The sequence below is a fragment of the Embiotoca jacksoni genome, unplaced genomic scaffold (assembly GCF_022577435.1).
Source record: "Embiotoca jacksoni isolate LCO1_2020_lvr unplaced genomic scaffold, fEmbJac1.0.p SCAF_19, whole genome shotgun sequence".
Taxonomy (NCBI): domain Eukaryota; kingdom Metazoa; phylum Chordata; class Actinopteri; family Embiotocidae; genus Embiotoca; species Embiotoca jacksoni.
In genome coordinates this window covers 7,152,031-7,169,803 of record NW_027185329.1, presented here as the reverse complement: position 1 = coordinate 7,169,803, position 17,773 = coordinate 7,152,031, and the positions used below count along the sequence as shown (strand labels likewise).

The 17,773-nt window shown below is 43.2% G+C and overlaps 1 protein-coding gene across 3 annotated transcripts in view; it reads left to right on the top strand.

Annotated features, from left to right (window-relative positions):
- nek7 (NIMA-related kinase 7) overlaps positions 1-17,773 on the top strand; it is a 58,653-nt gene that overhangs the window by 22,833 nt on the left and 18,047 nt on the right. For all 3 annotated transcript variants that reach the window (XM_069153271.1, XM_069153270.1, XM_069153272.1), the window contains 5 exons: positions 4,438-4,578; positions 5,348-5,410; positions 9,205-9,315; positions 12,924-13,032; positions 14,120-14,227. In XM_069153271.1, the coding sequence (XP_069009372.1) occupies positions 4,456-4,578; positions 5,348-5,410; positions 9,205-9,315; positions 12,924-13,032; positions 14,120-14,227 (514 nt within the window). In that variant the 5' untranslated portion in view covers positions 4,438-4,455. The remainder of the gene's footprint in view (positions 1-4,437; positions 4,579-5,347; positions 5,411-9,204; positions 9,316-12,923; positions 13,033-14,119; positions 14,228-17,773) is intronic.

Genomic DNA, 17,773 nt, shown 5'->3' with positions numbered 1-17,773 from the left:
GCCGCTGGCCTTTCTGCGGCAGCCATTGGCACTGCCGGGCTGTCACATCACACCCTCTGCTGCTTGTCCTCCACCACCCCTCCACCCTATCTCCCTCTCCCCGTCTTCCGCATTCCCTCTTCCACTCTCCATGTGTCCTGTCAGTTGTGTTTGGCGACGGTGTCATTATTGGGCAGCCCGTATCACACTTCCTGCGATGAGCTGTCTGTGTGCTCCCTCTCCGTCTCTCGTTCTACTTTTCTCTCTCTCTCTCTCTCTCTCTCTCTCTCTCTCTCTCTCTCTCTCTCTCTCTCTCTCTCTCTCTTTCTCTCTCTCTCTCTCTCTCTTTCAATCCCCTTGCTAGTGACTTGCCCATGGCGGTTGTGTGTCACCTTTATACCCAAGACACGCTGTCCCTCACAGACGTTACCCATAATGCCTTGCACAACTGCCACTTATTCTCCATCCCCTGCAGCTTGTCCCCATCACAAACCCGAATAGTATGAGGGAAATGAGTGAGCACACCACATGGTACAGAACAGAAAGATAAGTCAAGGAACGATGAAGAAAGCTTGTATTATGAAGAGATGGGGATTAATTGTCCTCACTATTTTTTTTTTGTTTTTTTGTCTTGATGTACAGGCTTGAGTTAACTGATGATGTCTGACATCCGATACATGAACCTGCATTGATGGCGTCGGCTAGCAATTTTGTAACGACTTAATATTGGTCAGTGTTATTGTTTTTGCCTCAACATCGACACGAGAAGTTTTTGATGAATTTATGTAAAGATTTTTTTTTTTAAATTAATTTAATTGAGGCTAATTTATTAAGCTTTGTTTACAAGGCTACAGGTCCAAGAAAGAATATGAACGTGTTACCTTGGCAGCATTTGTGTCATGCCTTTCTTGTTTGGTTATACAAGATAAGATATATATATATATATATATATATATATATATATATATATATATATATATATATATATATGACCAGTTTTTTTTGAAAGAACCACTAAGCCACCTTTTATCTCGGAGCTCTACCGTCATCTTTAACCAGCTCAGGAACAGTCAAGTTAAAATCCTTACAAAGGATAGCCTATAACCTCTCCTCCCAGTTTTGCCCAGACTCTGACCCCGGCCTCATTCAGGGTCATTCCTCTGCGACTTCCTTTTGTGTGTGTGTATGTATGTGTGTGTGTCTGTCTGTCTGTCTGTCTGTCTGTCTGTCTGTCTGTCTCTGTGTGTGTGTGTGTGTGTGTGTGTGTGTGTGTGTGTGAGAGAGAGAGAGAGTGTGTTTTGCCGGGGCCTTGTCTTTCAGCTGGGAGCTCCTGATTGTGTGACACCCATGTGCGGCAGATGAGACGGCCTGTCAGTCAGCTCTGGCCTGGCTGCCCTTTGAAGGCCAGGCCAGGGGGCGAAGAGGTGCCGCAAATGGCCTGTGAAGTTTACATACACTGCCCACTGCTAAACAGATTAGCTCTAATGAAGTGTCTAATGTCGGGGCCGCTGGCTGACATAATCCTGCCTGGCAGCCCGGCCCCTTGGCTGCCAGAAAAGCCGCCCTCCCTCCAGCCCTCTCTTCTGCCCTCGCATGGCCTCTGCTGCCACCCAGGGCGACTCCACACGGGGAGGTGCCCACTGTTAATCACGCTGGACAGTGTGCGATCTGACATGCAAATGTAGGTCATTGCATATGTAAATGTGTGATTACGAGGCTGGCATGCCAGGACACATTAGCAAGACTGTGCTCTCAGCAGGCGGTTGTCACAGCGCTTTAGAGGCTCATGCTAACATTTGTCAAGCTACCATGCAGCGAATGAAAGCAATGCCCTCTTGTCCTAGCTACTCTCTCTCTCTCTCTCTCTCTCTCTCTCTCTCTCGCTACACCTCCAACTGTCCATCCTGTTTCCTTGCACAAATGCTTCTGTCACATTTATGAAAAGTCACTCAATTACAATATGGCTACGCTTCCGATGTGAGACACCTTGTAGATCTTAGATTTTAATTTGGCTTCTGTCGTATGCAAATATAAATTCGTCGTAAAGCCTTCCGGTGGCTTTATATGTCAGCATTGTTAAAGCAGTCTGTGGCATCTATTAATGAAGCTTTACAGCTGCTTTTTATATCTAAGGTAGTGTTGAACAATGTGTTTTGGAGCAGTGTGTCATGCTCGCTCTCGGAGACTCCCAGACAGCATTGGGATGATGGTGGTGTCATGCTGAAAGATGCACACACCTCGGTGGTGTTAATTGGAGAGGGCATCTCATTGGCTCACGCCTCTTCTTTTGCCTGTCAACTTTGAAAAACAACGAAATGCTTAAATTGGTGCCCCCCTCCAGTCTTCCAGCGTGATATCAACAGTCCTGTTTGGAGCTGTACTTCCCCTCGTTGTGTGCGTGTGTTTGTTTGTGTGTGTGTGTGTGTGTGTGTGTGTGTGTGTGTGTGTGTGTGTGTGTGTGTGTGTGTGTGTTTTAATATAGTTGACGGTTTAATCTTAATAAAGATATTTTTAGTTTGGCAGTGTACAGACAGTAGATTGAGTGATGACTTTGTTTTGACCTTAAAAGTACAGACCGTTGTGGTCTTAAATATATTATGAGCCATGACTGTATAGTTGACCACAAGTGCTCGAAGAATTTGTGAACCGGTTAATTTGTTTATCAAGCAAAAAATAGAAAACATTTGCAGGTCACAATTGCTTCTGATTTATATCACTTTAAAGTGTTTATTTTTGGCTTGAGGCCTGTTGACTCAACATGACGGCTATTTGGAGATGGCACCTTTCACTGTTAGTAACTGTGATAGGCAATTGCACAATTTTCCAGACATTTAGCAAACATTAATTTTGGTAATTGTGGGGGGAAAAAAAACAACCTGTCAGATTGGTCAATAGTGAAAATAATCATTAATTTCACTTGTGATAGTTGCTTCCGTTGTTCTTATTTTGCTTGTGTTTAATTGATAATATTTCACTGAATTAAAATCTCATTGTGAGTGACTCAGTTGAGGGAATCCTGTATCGCCCCCAGTCTGTAGCGGTAACTTTGTCAAAATGTGAAACGCAAGTGAAGCGGACAAATGTGATGACACTCCCTTCTTGCGTGTTTTAGTGCGAAGGAGATTAATTTTTGACCTTCTCCCCCTCTTCATCCTCCTTCCCTCCGTCCTAAGTCTTTTGCCCCTGAGCTGCTCCCACGGCCACGCTGGCAGAAGCGCTGGTGACATGTGGCATTCTGATATCTGTCACCTTCTGTTTGCGCCCGCCGATGCCTTTTACAAGTTTACCAAAAGGCTGGAAAGGTCACACAGCCTGCGCCGTGCATTTCTCACACATTATATCCAGGGGGCTCATTCTGGTTTATTTTTGAGTGTTTTTTTTTTTTTTCTTCATTGTGGAAGGTGAGGGTCTCAGCTTGCACAACCAATCATGTGGCGAGGAGAGGTGAGGAGTCCTTTAGTCTGTGGCCCATTGCCAGACTGTCTAATATAACTTGGCAGACTCTCAATTCCCGAGAACCTTAAATGGAATGATTAGAAGCTCGCATTCATGTAAATAAGATTTTGTATCTTTCCCCCGGAGGAAAATATTTTTTTCATCTTTTGTCTGGTGCTGTTTTAGCCACAAAACTGCACCCATGAAACCAGTTGGGATTTATCAGCCTGCCGAGTAGATGTAAGATTTGATTTCAAGGTTAAATTAGTTACTTAGGAAGATTATCAATGCACGTATAAAATTTGATACAACTGTTGGTAACTAATGATAAAAAAAAAAAATGAATGTCTGGTGCCAGCATGGCTGCCACTTTTATCAAAACAATACTACCAGGCGTTGCATAACATTGTTCTGCAATCAGTACAAACTTGCATTCGGTAACATGTTGACTTGCTTCATGCGAGTTCACACTTTGAAATTGATTAGAAAAAAACATTTCCAGTCCCAAACACGATAGGTGTTCTTTGCGTACCTATGCAAATAACAGGAAGTTAGGATCTTCTTCCATCTACAGGCTTCAGTGAGTAAGTGTATGCACATTCCTTAAGACCTTTCACAGCGTGACACATCAGCCTAATGCCAGTCAAATCATCAGTAGCCCCTTAGCAAAACAAACTGCACAAGTTGGGCTTTACCACATTTTCACGTGCATCCTTCAGCCCTCACCATTTCTTCTTTCACTAATGTGGAGATAGTTGCACTTCAATGACAAATATGTGGTTACCGCAACATGTCTGTAAATTATTTGTTCAAATTTCTTTCCCCTTGTACAGAGAGACAGACCTGTGTGTCTGTGTGTGTGTGTGTGTGTGTGTGTGTGTGTGTGTGTGTGTGTGTGTGTGTGTGTGTGTGTGTAAAACTTGTTTTTGTTACTGTCTTAGGCTGTCCACAATGAATGGAAGTCAATGCACTGTCCTAACACGAAAAATTACTCAAACCGTTTTTGTTCCCCTTTTCTTTCAGAAACCATTGCAACCAGATATGGGCCATAATTCATTGGCTAACTTCCAGATTGAGAAGAAGATTGGACGTGGCCAGTTCAGTGAGGTGTACCGGGCAAGATACCTGTTAGACAACACATCAGTGGCCCTAAAGAAAGTTCAGGTAAGGCACGGTAAATGTGTCTCTTTCAAGACCAAGTGCAACTCGTTTATGTCGCCAAAGTTAAATCTTTCAAAAGGAACAAAAATATAATCCCGCTTGTGGCCATTTCGGCACTTAGAATTTACATCACCTGCATGCAGGACGTTTGACAGTACTAGCAAGTGACAAATCCACGGGCGGCTACTGATGCTACATAAACACAACTCGATCAAACTCCAGAATCACTGCTAAATCAGACCTATGCTGAAAACGAATCGAGAAAATCCACCTGCTCAATCTGTTGACCGCTCTGAATGAGGGGGAACCACGTCCGCACCCAGACACTTTAGTATTTGTATGTGAAGTGCGATGTGACTGTCTATGTTGGCCCACCATCCCAACCTGACTCTGCATTTCTCTGTGTGAATGTGCATATACACGAGTACATGCACATACATGCAGTATTCACAGCTCGCAGAGTCACGCGCGCGTCAGAATTGCTCTGATTGAGCATGTGCTGTATGCACAGACACACCTACGATACACCTCACACGGGGATGTGTGCGCGTTTCTCCGATGTGAAACACCTGTAGTCACTACAGTGCCACCCTCCAGATAACAGCAACCATGTTCTCTGTTTAGTGTTTTTTTTTGTGTGTGTTTTTTCTCTCCCCCCCCCCCCTCCCCAGTTTCTCTGCATCTCTCCATCTTACAATTTTTTTGAACATGTCATAACACCCCTCTCTGTCCTCTCTCTATCACTCTCTCTCCCCTTTTGATCTCTTGATAGATATTCGACTTGATGGATGCCAAAGCTCGGCAAGATTGCATCAAAGAGATAGATCTCCTTAAGGTAAAGAACCAGAGGAGAGGGAGACGGCGCCATGCGCTGCGCTCTGTTCTCTTAAGGTGCCTCAGCTGAGACCTTCCACCACAGGAAAACAATTGATCTGCACCAGACGGCATGGATTTGTGTGTTGTGCGTCGAGAATGTGAATAAGAATGCATGTGCGACGGTTTTGTATGCGTGTATTGCTTTCTGCTTGTGTGTGTGCGCGTGCGTGTGTGTGCCGAGTTACTGCAGTGTTACAACCCTCCAGGCTCACATTGGCTCTTTTTTCTTTCTTTCTTTCTTTCTTTTCTTTTTTAATGCCAAAGCTATTGTTTAAAAAAACAAAACAAAATCTTTTTGTAATGTTTAGAGCCGGGCAACAGTGCATCAGGATGGAAATTGAGCAGCCTCTCTCGTGTGTCTCTTCCCTCACTTTAGCTTTACTTTTTTTTTTTATTTTTTTTTTTTACGCCAACGAAGTGGTTTCATCTATTAAACTACCTTAAACATGCGTCAACCGGGCTGCTCTCAAATACTAATGAACGCGCTAACGACAGCTTCGATATCCCTGCCTGTCTGAGAGATCCCAGACGTGTGCCAAGAGTTCCGTGTTCGTTGCTCGACTGTGTGCGCGTGAGCATCCGCGCAGCTCTGCTCGTGCTCCTCTCCGTCTATGCAGCCTTTCTGCGTGCGAGTGTGTGCACTGCGGGCGGTTGTGCGCACTTGCGCGCTCACGCATACACGTTAAGAGAGGGGAAACAAGAAAACAAAACCAATTAGTTAGTGCCACTCAAACACCTCATTGCAGAGCTCCTGGGGCTCTTTGGGCCAATCAAAGACAGCGATACTCGGATGCAGATGAGACCCTGTAGAGAGCTGTAATCTGAGTAGCAGAGCATTGACCTGATAACACGAGCCAGCGGGATTGGTCTGATCTGTATTTCGGAGCTCCGAGCAGGGATCAGGGCGAGGTTAAATGTCACACTCTTCCAGGTGACTGTGTTTCTCATTACCTTTATGCATTTCCTATATTTCCTTTTCTTCTCTCTCAGTAGACGGATCCTCCCTCCACCCCTGCTCTGCTGCTTCCTTCACCCTCCGCTTGTTTTCTATCTCTTCTGTCCTCTTTAGCCAGTTGCTCTGCTTTACCATCCACCCATCCCTCCTCTGTCTCCTCCTCTTGCCTCATTTTCTTTACTCAGAGCTTTTTATTCCCTTCTTTTCATCCTGTAAGCTGATTGCTAGTGAACATGGAAGTTCTGCCTGGCCCTGCGTTGCCCAGCCAGCCTGATAATAAAGGAGCGAGTGTGAGAGAGACAGTCCTTCTGCCTTATCCCCCACTAGACAGGCCAACAGGAGGACACAGCCAAATCAGAATAATGAGAGGCACACTGGCATGGGCTGACTGGAGTGACACACATAGTCGCCCATGATCTTACACACACACACACACACACACACACACACACACACACACACACACACACACACACACACACACACACACACACACACACACACACACACTCTCTCTCAGTCATGGCTCTTTAACGGTATGCCTATTTGTTTGTCTGTCTGTGTTTGTATCTGCTCATTCATCTGTAATTTCGTGCTCTGGCACGATGATTTCAACTTGAGAGTCTCACTTCTCACTGTGTCCTTTTGTCTAAATCCTCATTGATAGGCATGTTGGTTACAGAAATAGCCCGTTCCCTGCCAATCTGCTAATTTCACCATTCTTGAAATCCCACAGCAGCATAATCCTCTCGCTTGTGGTTACTATCAAGCCTGGATTGTTTTCCGACTAATGATCTGCCCTAATCAGCACTGAAAAGCTGTAATGATGTCAGTTTGCTTCTCTGTTTTGTGTTTGTTATGTATTTGTGTAGACATGTATGGTATGTGTGTGTATGTCCTGCATCTGATTGGATTATACCAGTGGTTCACTGACAAGACAGAGAACTGGCTGCAACCAGCTTTATACAACCTGATACTCGCATTATAAATTCAGTTTTATGTTTAGGTCTTCTCATATTGTTTCAACATTCAGTGTATATTTTACAAGTTCAGTACATTTTTTGTTTTTCTATTCATTTATTTGTCGACTCGCATTCTTATTCATTGAATTAAAAAGTATCTTATATAAAATATGTCATGCAAGCCATTCATTTCTGCTGGGGAAAGGAAGCGGACGCTGCTTGTGCTTTATCCTCGTTAGCTGACAAACACTGGAATGTAACATAAGATCTTTTAAGCAATTGTTGTACGTATTTCTACCAGCAGCTTCCTATTAGCAAGTCATTCCATTTATAGTTTTACTATAAATTCATTTAGCAGCACGTTTAATTCCGTGCCATCACATTGCATGAGACGGTATCTTGTTCTTCTTTGAAACACATCACCAGCTCACCAAATATATCACACAGTCTTGCATGATTAAGTAATTACACACTCTGGTGGGTCTCAGCCAGCATGTGTAATTACATAATCATGTAAGGCTCCATGTGATATTTCCCAGTGAACGATTGTTGTATTGCAGGAGAGTCCCATCCATCATTTACATAAACATCTGCATGTGAACATATCTCTTCATTTCTCTGTATGCTCCGCCCGAGGTTCAAGTTGTGGAAGAGGAGTGGGTTGTGGAGGGGGAGGGAAATGGGGGGAATGGAGGGGGGGACGGGGACTTGTCATCACTCCTTGGCTGTGCTACAGTGTGGAGCTGTGCAGAACTGCCATTCTGAGCCAAAAATACATCTGGCAAGAAAGGACATGGGAGGGAGAAGGAAAGATGGAGACATGAGGAAGGAGAAAGAGAGAACGAATGAGAAAGAGGACTGTGGAGGGATGCAGAGGTGGAGTGGAGAGTGTAGTGTAGCGTAGTGTACTGTACTGCGCTCTCCTTTCCCCTCTTCTCGGCATCATCCGGAGCATGAACATTTCTTTAATCACAGCAGAGAAAGCAGAGCGGAGCCGAGCGGAGGACGCGTGTCACACCACTCCGTCTGCTCACATCACGGCTCCAGCTCTCCACACCCCCCCCCACCCCACACACACACCCCCACCGCCCTCATCCCCCCACCCCCGCCTCTACCTCAGCAGCTTACCTTATCCCTCTCCTGTTCCTCTATCCCTTCCTCACCTTTGTTCTCTTTCCCTACCCTCGCCCTGTCGCCAGCATTCCTTTTGCTTGTCTGTGTCACTGTGTCATTTGTTTCTTTCCCTTCATCGCTTCTCCCCCCCCCCCCCCCCTTTTTTTCTCGTCTTGCTCTGGATGGATTGAAACTTTTTGTTTACTACTGGGAATGCTGTTCCTGCCTTATTGACCAACCAACAGGAAGGAATCTCAGCTAGAGATGAGCCTGGGATGCTTGTTTTTCTGACTGCCAGCCATGTCAGCCTGTCAGGCGTGCGCGTGTGTGTGCGTGCGTGTGCGCGCGTCTGTCTCACACATGGGTTGTTGTCATAATAGACGGGGGGTTGTTGTGACATGTCATCCAGCTTTGTCACACTTGAAGACAAAACCATCTCATTAGGTCCACACGCACAAAATATGGAATCCATGTATGGTTTTAACGGGTTTGTTTTAATTGGAGATAAAAGTACAGTGAGTTGCACATGACATAAACCTCAGTTACTTATGATGAGGTTGCTTTGATAGAAATCGTGTAATAAGTTTGCAAGAAGTGGGGAATGTGGCCAAGGATGCTCTTAATGTGAGAAGTGTCACCAACATGTCTTCTGTGGACTTTTTTTTGTTTTTGTTTTTTTTGTCTTTCTCAATGACACGTCTTATTTTTTTTTCTCCACAACAGCAATTGAACCACCCCAATGTGATAAAGTACCATGCATCTTTTATTGAGGACAATGAGCTGAACATAGTACTGGAGCTAGCGGATGCTGGAGACCTCTCCCGTATGATCAAGGTAAGAGAATTCCCCACAACACACACACACACACACACACACACACACACACACACACAGCTTTTAGGTTCATTACCATCTCCTTCTGGAGATAATAAGGCAGGCCAATCACCAGGCGCCGATTAAAAACAAAGGAAATACGACGAAATGATTGTCACATAAACTGTTAAATTTTGTATTTTTTAAATGACAATAAAAACATTTTTAGATCATGACCCGTTCCTCATACCAACATTGACAGTGGTTTGTTTGGTTTATTAGATGTTATTGTGTTTTGCTATTTATCTATTTTTATTTACACTATTAACACTGCTTTACTTTAACATTCAGTCTGCAATCAGAGTCGTTAGTCATCATAAAAATAACAGCCTCCGGGGTGGACAGTGGTTCATCCAACCGAAAGCACTTTCATATAATACAACATCTTAGAGATGCATAACTCAAGCCAAGGCCTTGAGAGATAAAACCTGCCAAAAATCATTGACAGTCCGATGCCGTACTATTTAGTGTCAACAGTAATGGAAGCAACAAACTGCTGACGAGGCTGAGTGATGGCAGGAGGTCTGTGGGTTGTGGTTGTTTTATGATTTTGACTACCTGGACACTGAGTCAATCTGAATCATCCGACCCACACTGAAACCAAAAACCAACTAATATAAGGCCTCCTGCAACCTCCTTTCATCCCAGTAGTTTGTGCTGACATCTGCCAAGTCTATGAAAGGGACATTGTTAAAAATCACCCGATGATTAATGGTCATAAAACTCCAGCATGTGTTGCATGTTGGGGTACTGTATGTGAACAAACTGAGCACAACTGATCTGGAATTAATCTTATGTTTGCCTTGTATCTTTAAAAAAAATATATATATATATATAATTTTAAATCAATAAATCTTGAGGGGAGGTAGTTGCCAGAAAAGCTGTTATTTGTGAAGATATTGTTATTACTCATTGTGGGACACTTGCAGTTTTGTTTATAGTTTTTTTTTTTACCTCCTGCAAAATCTCATTCAAACAAATCTGCCCTGCGATTGAAATTGGAGCAGAAGACAGAACAGGGTTGTTCAAAAGTGCTCGCGATTACATCCAAAGCTCACCCTGTTTTGAGTCTTTGAGTTAGACCAAACCCCCAGTTATCATAAAAACCTGCCAGTATAGCAAATTAGTGGTGTGCATGTAAAAAGCCTGGTCCTCTCCCATGCATAAATGATGCTGCAGCGTTGTATCAGTACAGCTCGACAAGCTGTTTGCAGTCATACTCAGCAGCTCCACATCCGCACAGTTCAACACAGCAAATTAGGAGAGGCGAGGATTAGTGGTACAAGAGAGTGAACATGGCAGGCTGAGCACACGCACGCACGCGCACACGCACACACACACACAAAACACACAACACACGCACGCGGGCGCGCGCACACACACGTATGTTAAGAGATGCACTTTACAAAGACGTAACATGGCAGCCTGAAGAGGTAAGATAACAAACCACTGAGCGTCACGACTATCTTAGGTGGGCTACCCAGGATTCTGGGAGCATTCAAGCTGTGTCATATCCTTATGGCTGCTGACAACACGCACTCGTATGTACACGCCTCTTCTCTGCACCATTTGTCCTCTGCACCGTTCTAAATGATTTGTTTTTCCAGTGTAACAGTGGCAGTCCAGAGGTGCATGCCAGGGCTCAGCCCCTAACACTCCCACCCCACCCTCCCCCTTCCCTGGGCCATAATATGAAGTAAACACGTTCGTACAGTGTGCCATATGTAAAACAGACCACCCCCCCACCCGCCCCCCCTCCGTGCATGAATTTAACATTTTTTATTCTTTTTGATTTCTCGTCCTGCACACTCCTCTCTCCTCCTTTCTCTCTCTCTCTCACACTTCTTTATTACTCTCTCTCTGACCATCTCAGAATTCAAATGAAATCAAAAGGTCCTTGATTTGCATGCACTTACAGAATATTGCATGTGCAGTGTTTGCTGTTAAAGGCATGGAGAAGAGGGGTGGTGGTGGTGGTGGTGGTGTTGGTGGGCGTCTATGTGCTCCCCCATTGACATCAAACAGTCCTCTGATATGGAAATGGGAGGGCAAGAGAAGAATGGTTCCTCACTGAGGCTTTGTTTGGATGTAGGCCAAGGTCTGTCCCTCCTTCTCTCCATCTCTCCACCTATCTCCATCCCTCTCTTCCTCTCACACCTTCCTTCATTGTCTGCATGTCCTACCATCACCTACATCATTTTGTTTACTACATCCCATTATTTCAGTATTTATCGTATCTCCATCAATCTCTCTCTTTTCCTTTTCTGTTTGTCTTACTCTTGTGCTGTGTCTCTCATTGCTTAGATTTACTGTAGTCAGTAATTCTAACGGTCCTGTCCTCCTCTTTGCCCCCTGACCTCACAGGAAATGACATTGGTTGTTCTAAAGTAGAACAACCTGCTTCTTACTCGGGCTGCTCCATCCCTACATAAAATGTCATTTCTTGTTTGTACTCATTTAGCTAATACAGAAGGAAATGCAACAGGAATATGATGGTTCCTGATATAGGACCGCCACATCAACTTTGAACACTCAACATAAAAACATTAAACTTTTTCTTACTGCTGGATTCTGCTGCTCTGTATTATGTGGTGTCGTGCATATGTACATATAAACAGGTTGTATGCATAATATATGTATTTACTTGTACAGTACACACATGCAGTGTATCAAAGAAATACCCTGAATACTTTACTTGATTAAGGTTGCAGCAGTTGTTGATTGTATAGTTCTGATTTATGAAGCCCCTGTCCTGTGGATGCCTTTGTGATGCTAACTTACTGTAGTGTTGTACTACAGCCTCTTTAGCCTCTGCTAAATGCTTAAATTGAAATTGTCATGTATGTGGCTGTGTTCCAAACAGACTAGTCCAGGCTTTTCTTGCCTGCATTATGGAGCCACAAAGACACCCCATAAAACCCTGATGGTAGCCATACTTCTTACATCTTCTCAGTCTGCACTGCAGCTCCACTGCTGTTTAAGGAGGAGTTCCTATCATCGGTTTTTCATTTTTTGGGGATCAATAAGCCATTATGTCTAAGTTGAAGCTCTGTCATCACAGTGACTTTTCTGGAGAGGGGCCATAACCTTGATGATTAGGAACAACTCACTCAGCCCTCCAAAGTACATACATGCATACATAAATAAATACATAAATAAGCTTTAAAAACAACAGGAAGCACTGTTCCACTGAAAGCTGTACCTAACGAAAGTGTTGTGTGCCAGATGGGAGTTTTTTTTTTTGGAAGGTACCACAAATTTCTTCTTTGTGTTCCTGAGAATGCATTTGCTTTCCATTGAAGGCCGTAGAGAAAATGAGACGGAGCTCGGTTAGGGACAGACCAGAGGAGAGTGGTCTGGGTTGCATTAGTAGTGGAGTCAGAAAATGGGGAAGGATACCGTATAAACACACACATACATTGAAATATTTGACTTGTCATTTCCTGCAGCTGCATGCCAATGTTAATTTTGATTGTCTGATTTGGTGTGTGTGTGTGTGTGTGTGTGTGTGTGTGTGTGTGTGTGTGTGTGTGTGTGTGTGTGTGTGTGTACACGTGTGTACTTCACAGCACTTTAAGAAGCAGAGGAGGCTCATCCCAGAGAGAACAGTGTGGAAGTACTTTGTCCAGCTATGCAGTGCGCTTGAACATATGCACTCCCGGAGAGTCATGCACAGAGGTAGTGTTGATGTACACACACACACACACACACACACACATATATTAATACAAATAATTACAGGAGTTATTTATTTAAGTGTATGAAAATTCTTTTAAAATAAATATATATATATATATATTTGAAATTTCTTACATTATGACCAGTTTCTGAATGTTTTACAGAACTAAAAGAATAATTTGCACTCATCTTTGCATGGCAGCAACAAGAAACTTCCTGCAACTCACTGACTTTGGTGGCCTTAATCTGGAGACGCAGGAAACCTCACATGAAATTAAACGTGTTCCCGAGTGTATTATCAGACAATAGTGGCAAATCGCTTACAAAATATGAAAGTGATGATCGATGATCTGTCTCAGCAGTCTCTGAAAGTACATTTTAATAGCATACTAAATGGATGTTTGTTAATTGATCTCAAGAAGTTGCCTATACTTTGCCTTGCCCTAAATTAGATTATGTGCATTAACAGAGTAAAACATCTAATACTTTTACTCCTGCCCATTTTAAACTCTTAAGAATAAAAAAGGTACATAAAGTCAGTGAATTTTCTTTGGTGTGAATGACCTTGTTTCATATGACAGGAGGCTTAAGTGTAGGTGTTAAATAATACATAGACCAGAGAACACAGTGTTTATGGGCCCACATGCTTTCAATAGGGCCCAGTCAAATCAAGTCCTGGATTCATGTGCATAAGCTGCAGCACACACGGAAAAACACACTTAGCTACAGGTGATGTACTTCCGTTTGGACTGACTTTGATTAGGGTACAGGGACACTAATGAACCCCGAGCTCTGAGCTTTAACGACCACTTAGCAGACACCGCCTATTCAAAAGCCGCTCACAATTATACAGGAGCAGTAAATTTCAAAGGCTGATGCGGGTCATATAAACATTACTTCAGAAAACAGCCTGCTAACGCCCACATTAACTGAAATTATGTTTTTTAATAATACATTTATGACTGTAATCCAGTTATGTTTTGCAAGTACAGACTAAAATCTCATCTCTTCTCTTCTCTTCTCTTCTCTTCTCTTCTCTTCTCTTCTCTTCTCTTCTCTTCTCTTCTCTTCTCTTCTCTTCTCACAGATATCAAGCCAGCCAATGTATTCATCACAGCTACTGGAGTAGTCAAACTTGGAGACTTGGGATTGGGACGGTTCTTCAGCTCCAAAACAACTGCTGCTCACTCACTAGGTAACTTACGAAGTGTGCACACATGTGAATACACACACAGCAACCCCCCGTCCTCTCCTAGTGTTGGATGTGTTTCATTAGGCCTGGTGAGGCCACAGCCATGTGTCATGTAGTCATTCTGCCTGGCCAGTGCTGTGCCCAGCCCCTTCGCAAGCCACTTAGCCGTTTCCTGTTGCCTTGACCTTTAACCCTAAAACAGATGAAGACTGAGGCTGGCAACACACCGCTCTGATTGTGACTGTGTGCCGTAAAACAAGTCGGCCAGCTTTACAATCAGGGTTATTGTTAACATTGATGGGTGTGTTTAAAATCAAAATAAAATCATATAGCACTAAATTTTTGTTCAAAGAAGTGAGTTGTCGTTCAAAATTGCCACGGTAATTAAGACTTGTCCATTTGGCTTAATTTAACACTTAACACAAAATAAGTGTGTGCTAAACCTGAGACTGAACGAGCTGACAAACAGAATGATACCATATGGTGAAATGCACTCTTTAATGCACAGGATGTTGAATCATGATGGGCCTCGTACTGTAAATCTTTAGAAGTCATGGCCATAACTCTTAAGAAGTGGCTTTTATGATGAAACAAAATAACAGGGAATACTTAAAGCTTGTCTTGTCAGTGAAAACTTGTAGTTTGCCTTTCTTCACAGGAGGCACAGGGTCTAACACAAATGAACACGCCTACCTCATTTCAAGTGTGTCCAAGTTTAAAAGAAAAACAAGTCTACCTCTTTACAGTTTGTTTACAGCCATTTCCTACCAGCCCTCATCACTTTACCTACTGTTACAGTTTGCCTTTCTGCATCTGTCTGTTTATTAGTGTAATAGTGTATGATGTGAAGCCAAGAGATGGTCAGAGCACAATGGATAAATTGTTGAGAACTGAGAGTTTGGGGTCACATTTACACTTCCCCTTGCTGCCTGTTTATCTCTGCTGTGCTATTACAATAAAGGGAAAAGGCCTTTATGGGATCAGAAAACACTGCATTCAATTGCATTTGTTGAATGCACAATTTTATACCACCAACATGTCCCCAGAAATGAGGACAGAACTTGGTGAAGAAGTCAAATAACAGAAACAGTAAAAAAAAAAAAAAAAAAAAAAAAATCCACCTGTAAAAATGGTTTCTTCTTCCATATTTACGTGTTCTTCAATCACTGACTACTTGAGTCAAACAAAACTAAACAGACGTGTGATAAACAAAAACACTGAAATCATCAAATCTCTTGCTTGAATCATGTAATCATTAATAGAAAACTTTCATGATATCAAACAAAATTATTCTCCCAATTCTTTTTCAGGTGAAACTCCTTTTAGCAACAGCACAGACAGAAACAAGCAGTGGCTGCTCATTCCATGTAAATGATCAGGTTTGCTTGCCATAACACAGTAAAAACTAAAAAACAACTGCAACTTTTTTCTCTCCTTGTGCCTTTTATGATAGGGTTTTTTGTAATGATAGTATTTGGATTAATACTTTATTTAGTTTATAATATAATGTGACACGCATCTTTGTCGTGGAGATTGTTACACTGGTTTTAATTCGCCCCAGTGAGACCAACAAACATCAGCTGCTGCATAGAATGGAAAATCGAGTTTCCGAGACAAATATAAGTACTAGCATTCACGCTGTCTCACTTCCCTATGTCAAACTGTTATTACCACAAACAGCATGTTATTCTCAGCCTCCCCACTGCAGCAGCAGCCCAACCTTTGAGAACGTGTGAATCACATGATCAACTCAACAGAAGCCCCTATCAACTAAGCATCCTGCAGTGCCGACAGAGCGCGGTGAAAGCATCTGTGATTGCTCATTAAATGCTGAGTCCACAGCACCCTCTTTAGGCTGACAGAGGACAGGCAGCCCCACAAGCAGAGGGGTCAAACTCAATACTCTCATCATTGATCTGAAGCAATCAAGATAGTTCTCCGAGTTAGGTATGAAAGCAAGTCATATTTATTTCAGTGCAATGCCACGAGTAGTTTTTGTTATCACTTAACTTCATTCAAAGTGCAACAAATAAAACAAAAACTAAATTATAACCAAATTAGGGGGAACCACCCTTTTAAAACGGCACCAGTTCTCCAAAGTACACTCGTACAGTTTTTCAAGGAACGATGTTCCAACCATCTTCGCTGTCTCATTGTCATATTTCATCAAGAAAAAAAAACATGTGATGTACGAATGTAAGTTGTTTGTCAATTTCTCAACTGCATGCAGATATCTGTGCTTGATCTTGTGCTGTAGAAGCAGATGATGTCTGTAGGTTAGCATGACCTGTCGACTCGAGGGACCCGGAGTGCGTCACGCTTCCTCTCTCCCCGGCTCTCCACTTGACATTTCCTGCTGTGTGTTTCAAATAGCAGATCTCCTCTGTCGTTCTTTGTCACCTCTCCCTCTCTCCTGCTGCTGTTTCTGTGTCTTACGGTGTCCTCCCCTCTGTCCCTCCTCGTGGCGCTTTAACTCTTAGTCAGAGAAAGACGAAGGTGTGGGTGAAGCAGCGAGATGGATAAGGTGAGGGAAAACGGGAAGTGGAGAATAGAAGACGGCGAATAGTGAGAGTGAAGTGAGGGAGAGAGAAGAAAGCAACATGTCAGAAAAAGAAAGGAGCATAAGAAATAGAAGAATGGGTGACAAAGAAACAGAAAAAAGAAAGGTAGAATGTCCCAGGTGCAAGAGAAGTGTTTGACAGAATGACAGAAGAAGAAAAAAATAGGAGAAAAGAAGAATGCAGAGGGAAAGAAAAAAGTTGCGAGCAGAGGAAGAGCAGAGAATATGACAACGTGACAGAAAAAATGGAGGAGAAAAAGGAAAGTAAGTGTGAGAGAGAGGGATAGAAAGAAAGACCGCGCGTGTGTGTGTATATATATATGTGTGTGTGTGTGTGTGTGTGTGTGTGTGCGCGCGCGCGCGCGTGTGTGTGTGCATGTACAATTGCGTGGGTATGTAATGAGCCCAGCCACCCAGCTGAACAGTAGAGCAGGGTGGTGGAGCTGAGATGGAGGTCCAGGCATACAGCCTGTCAGCTTCCAGGCTTTCAACTCAGCTGCTCAGCAGTCTACATACACACACACACACACACACACACACACACACACACACACACGCGCACACACACACACGCGCACACGCACATATTATTTATTTTTTTTAACACAATCTTGCACACACTGAGAGACAGTCTTTTTGTCTCCTGTACAGATGTACGTGTGCACAGACATGCACATTCATATGGGTTTGATTGCATGTGCACGCACGTAAATTTGCAGCGTACGTGCTCACCAACACACACACACACACACACACACACACACACACACACACACACACACACACACACACACACACACACACACACACACACATAACTGTACGTCCAGTCTCGTAGATATAAGAATGACAAAAAGACACACAAGCATGCAAAAGGCAACCACGACGCAATTTCAGTGCTGAGGAGGGGTACGAAGGGTTAAAGCAAGAGTTGGATTAAAGAGAAAAAGAACAAAAAAATTGTAGTAGAAAGGAAGCTGATGCAATCA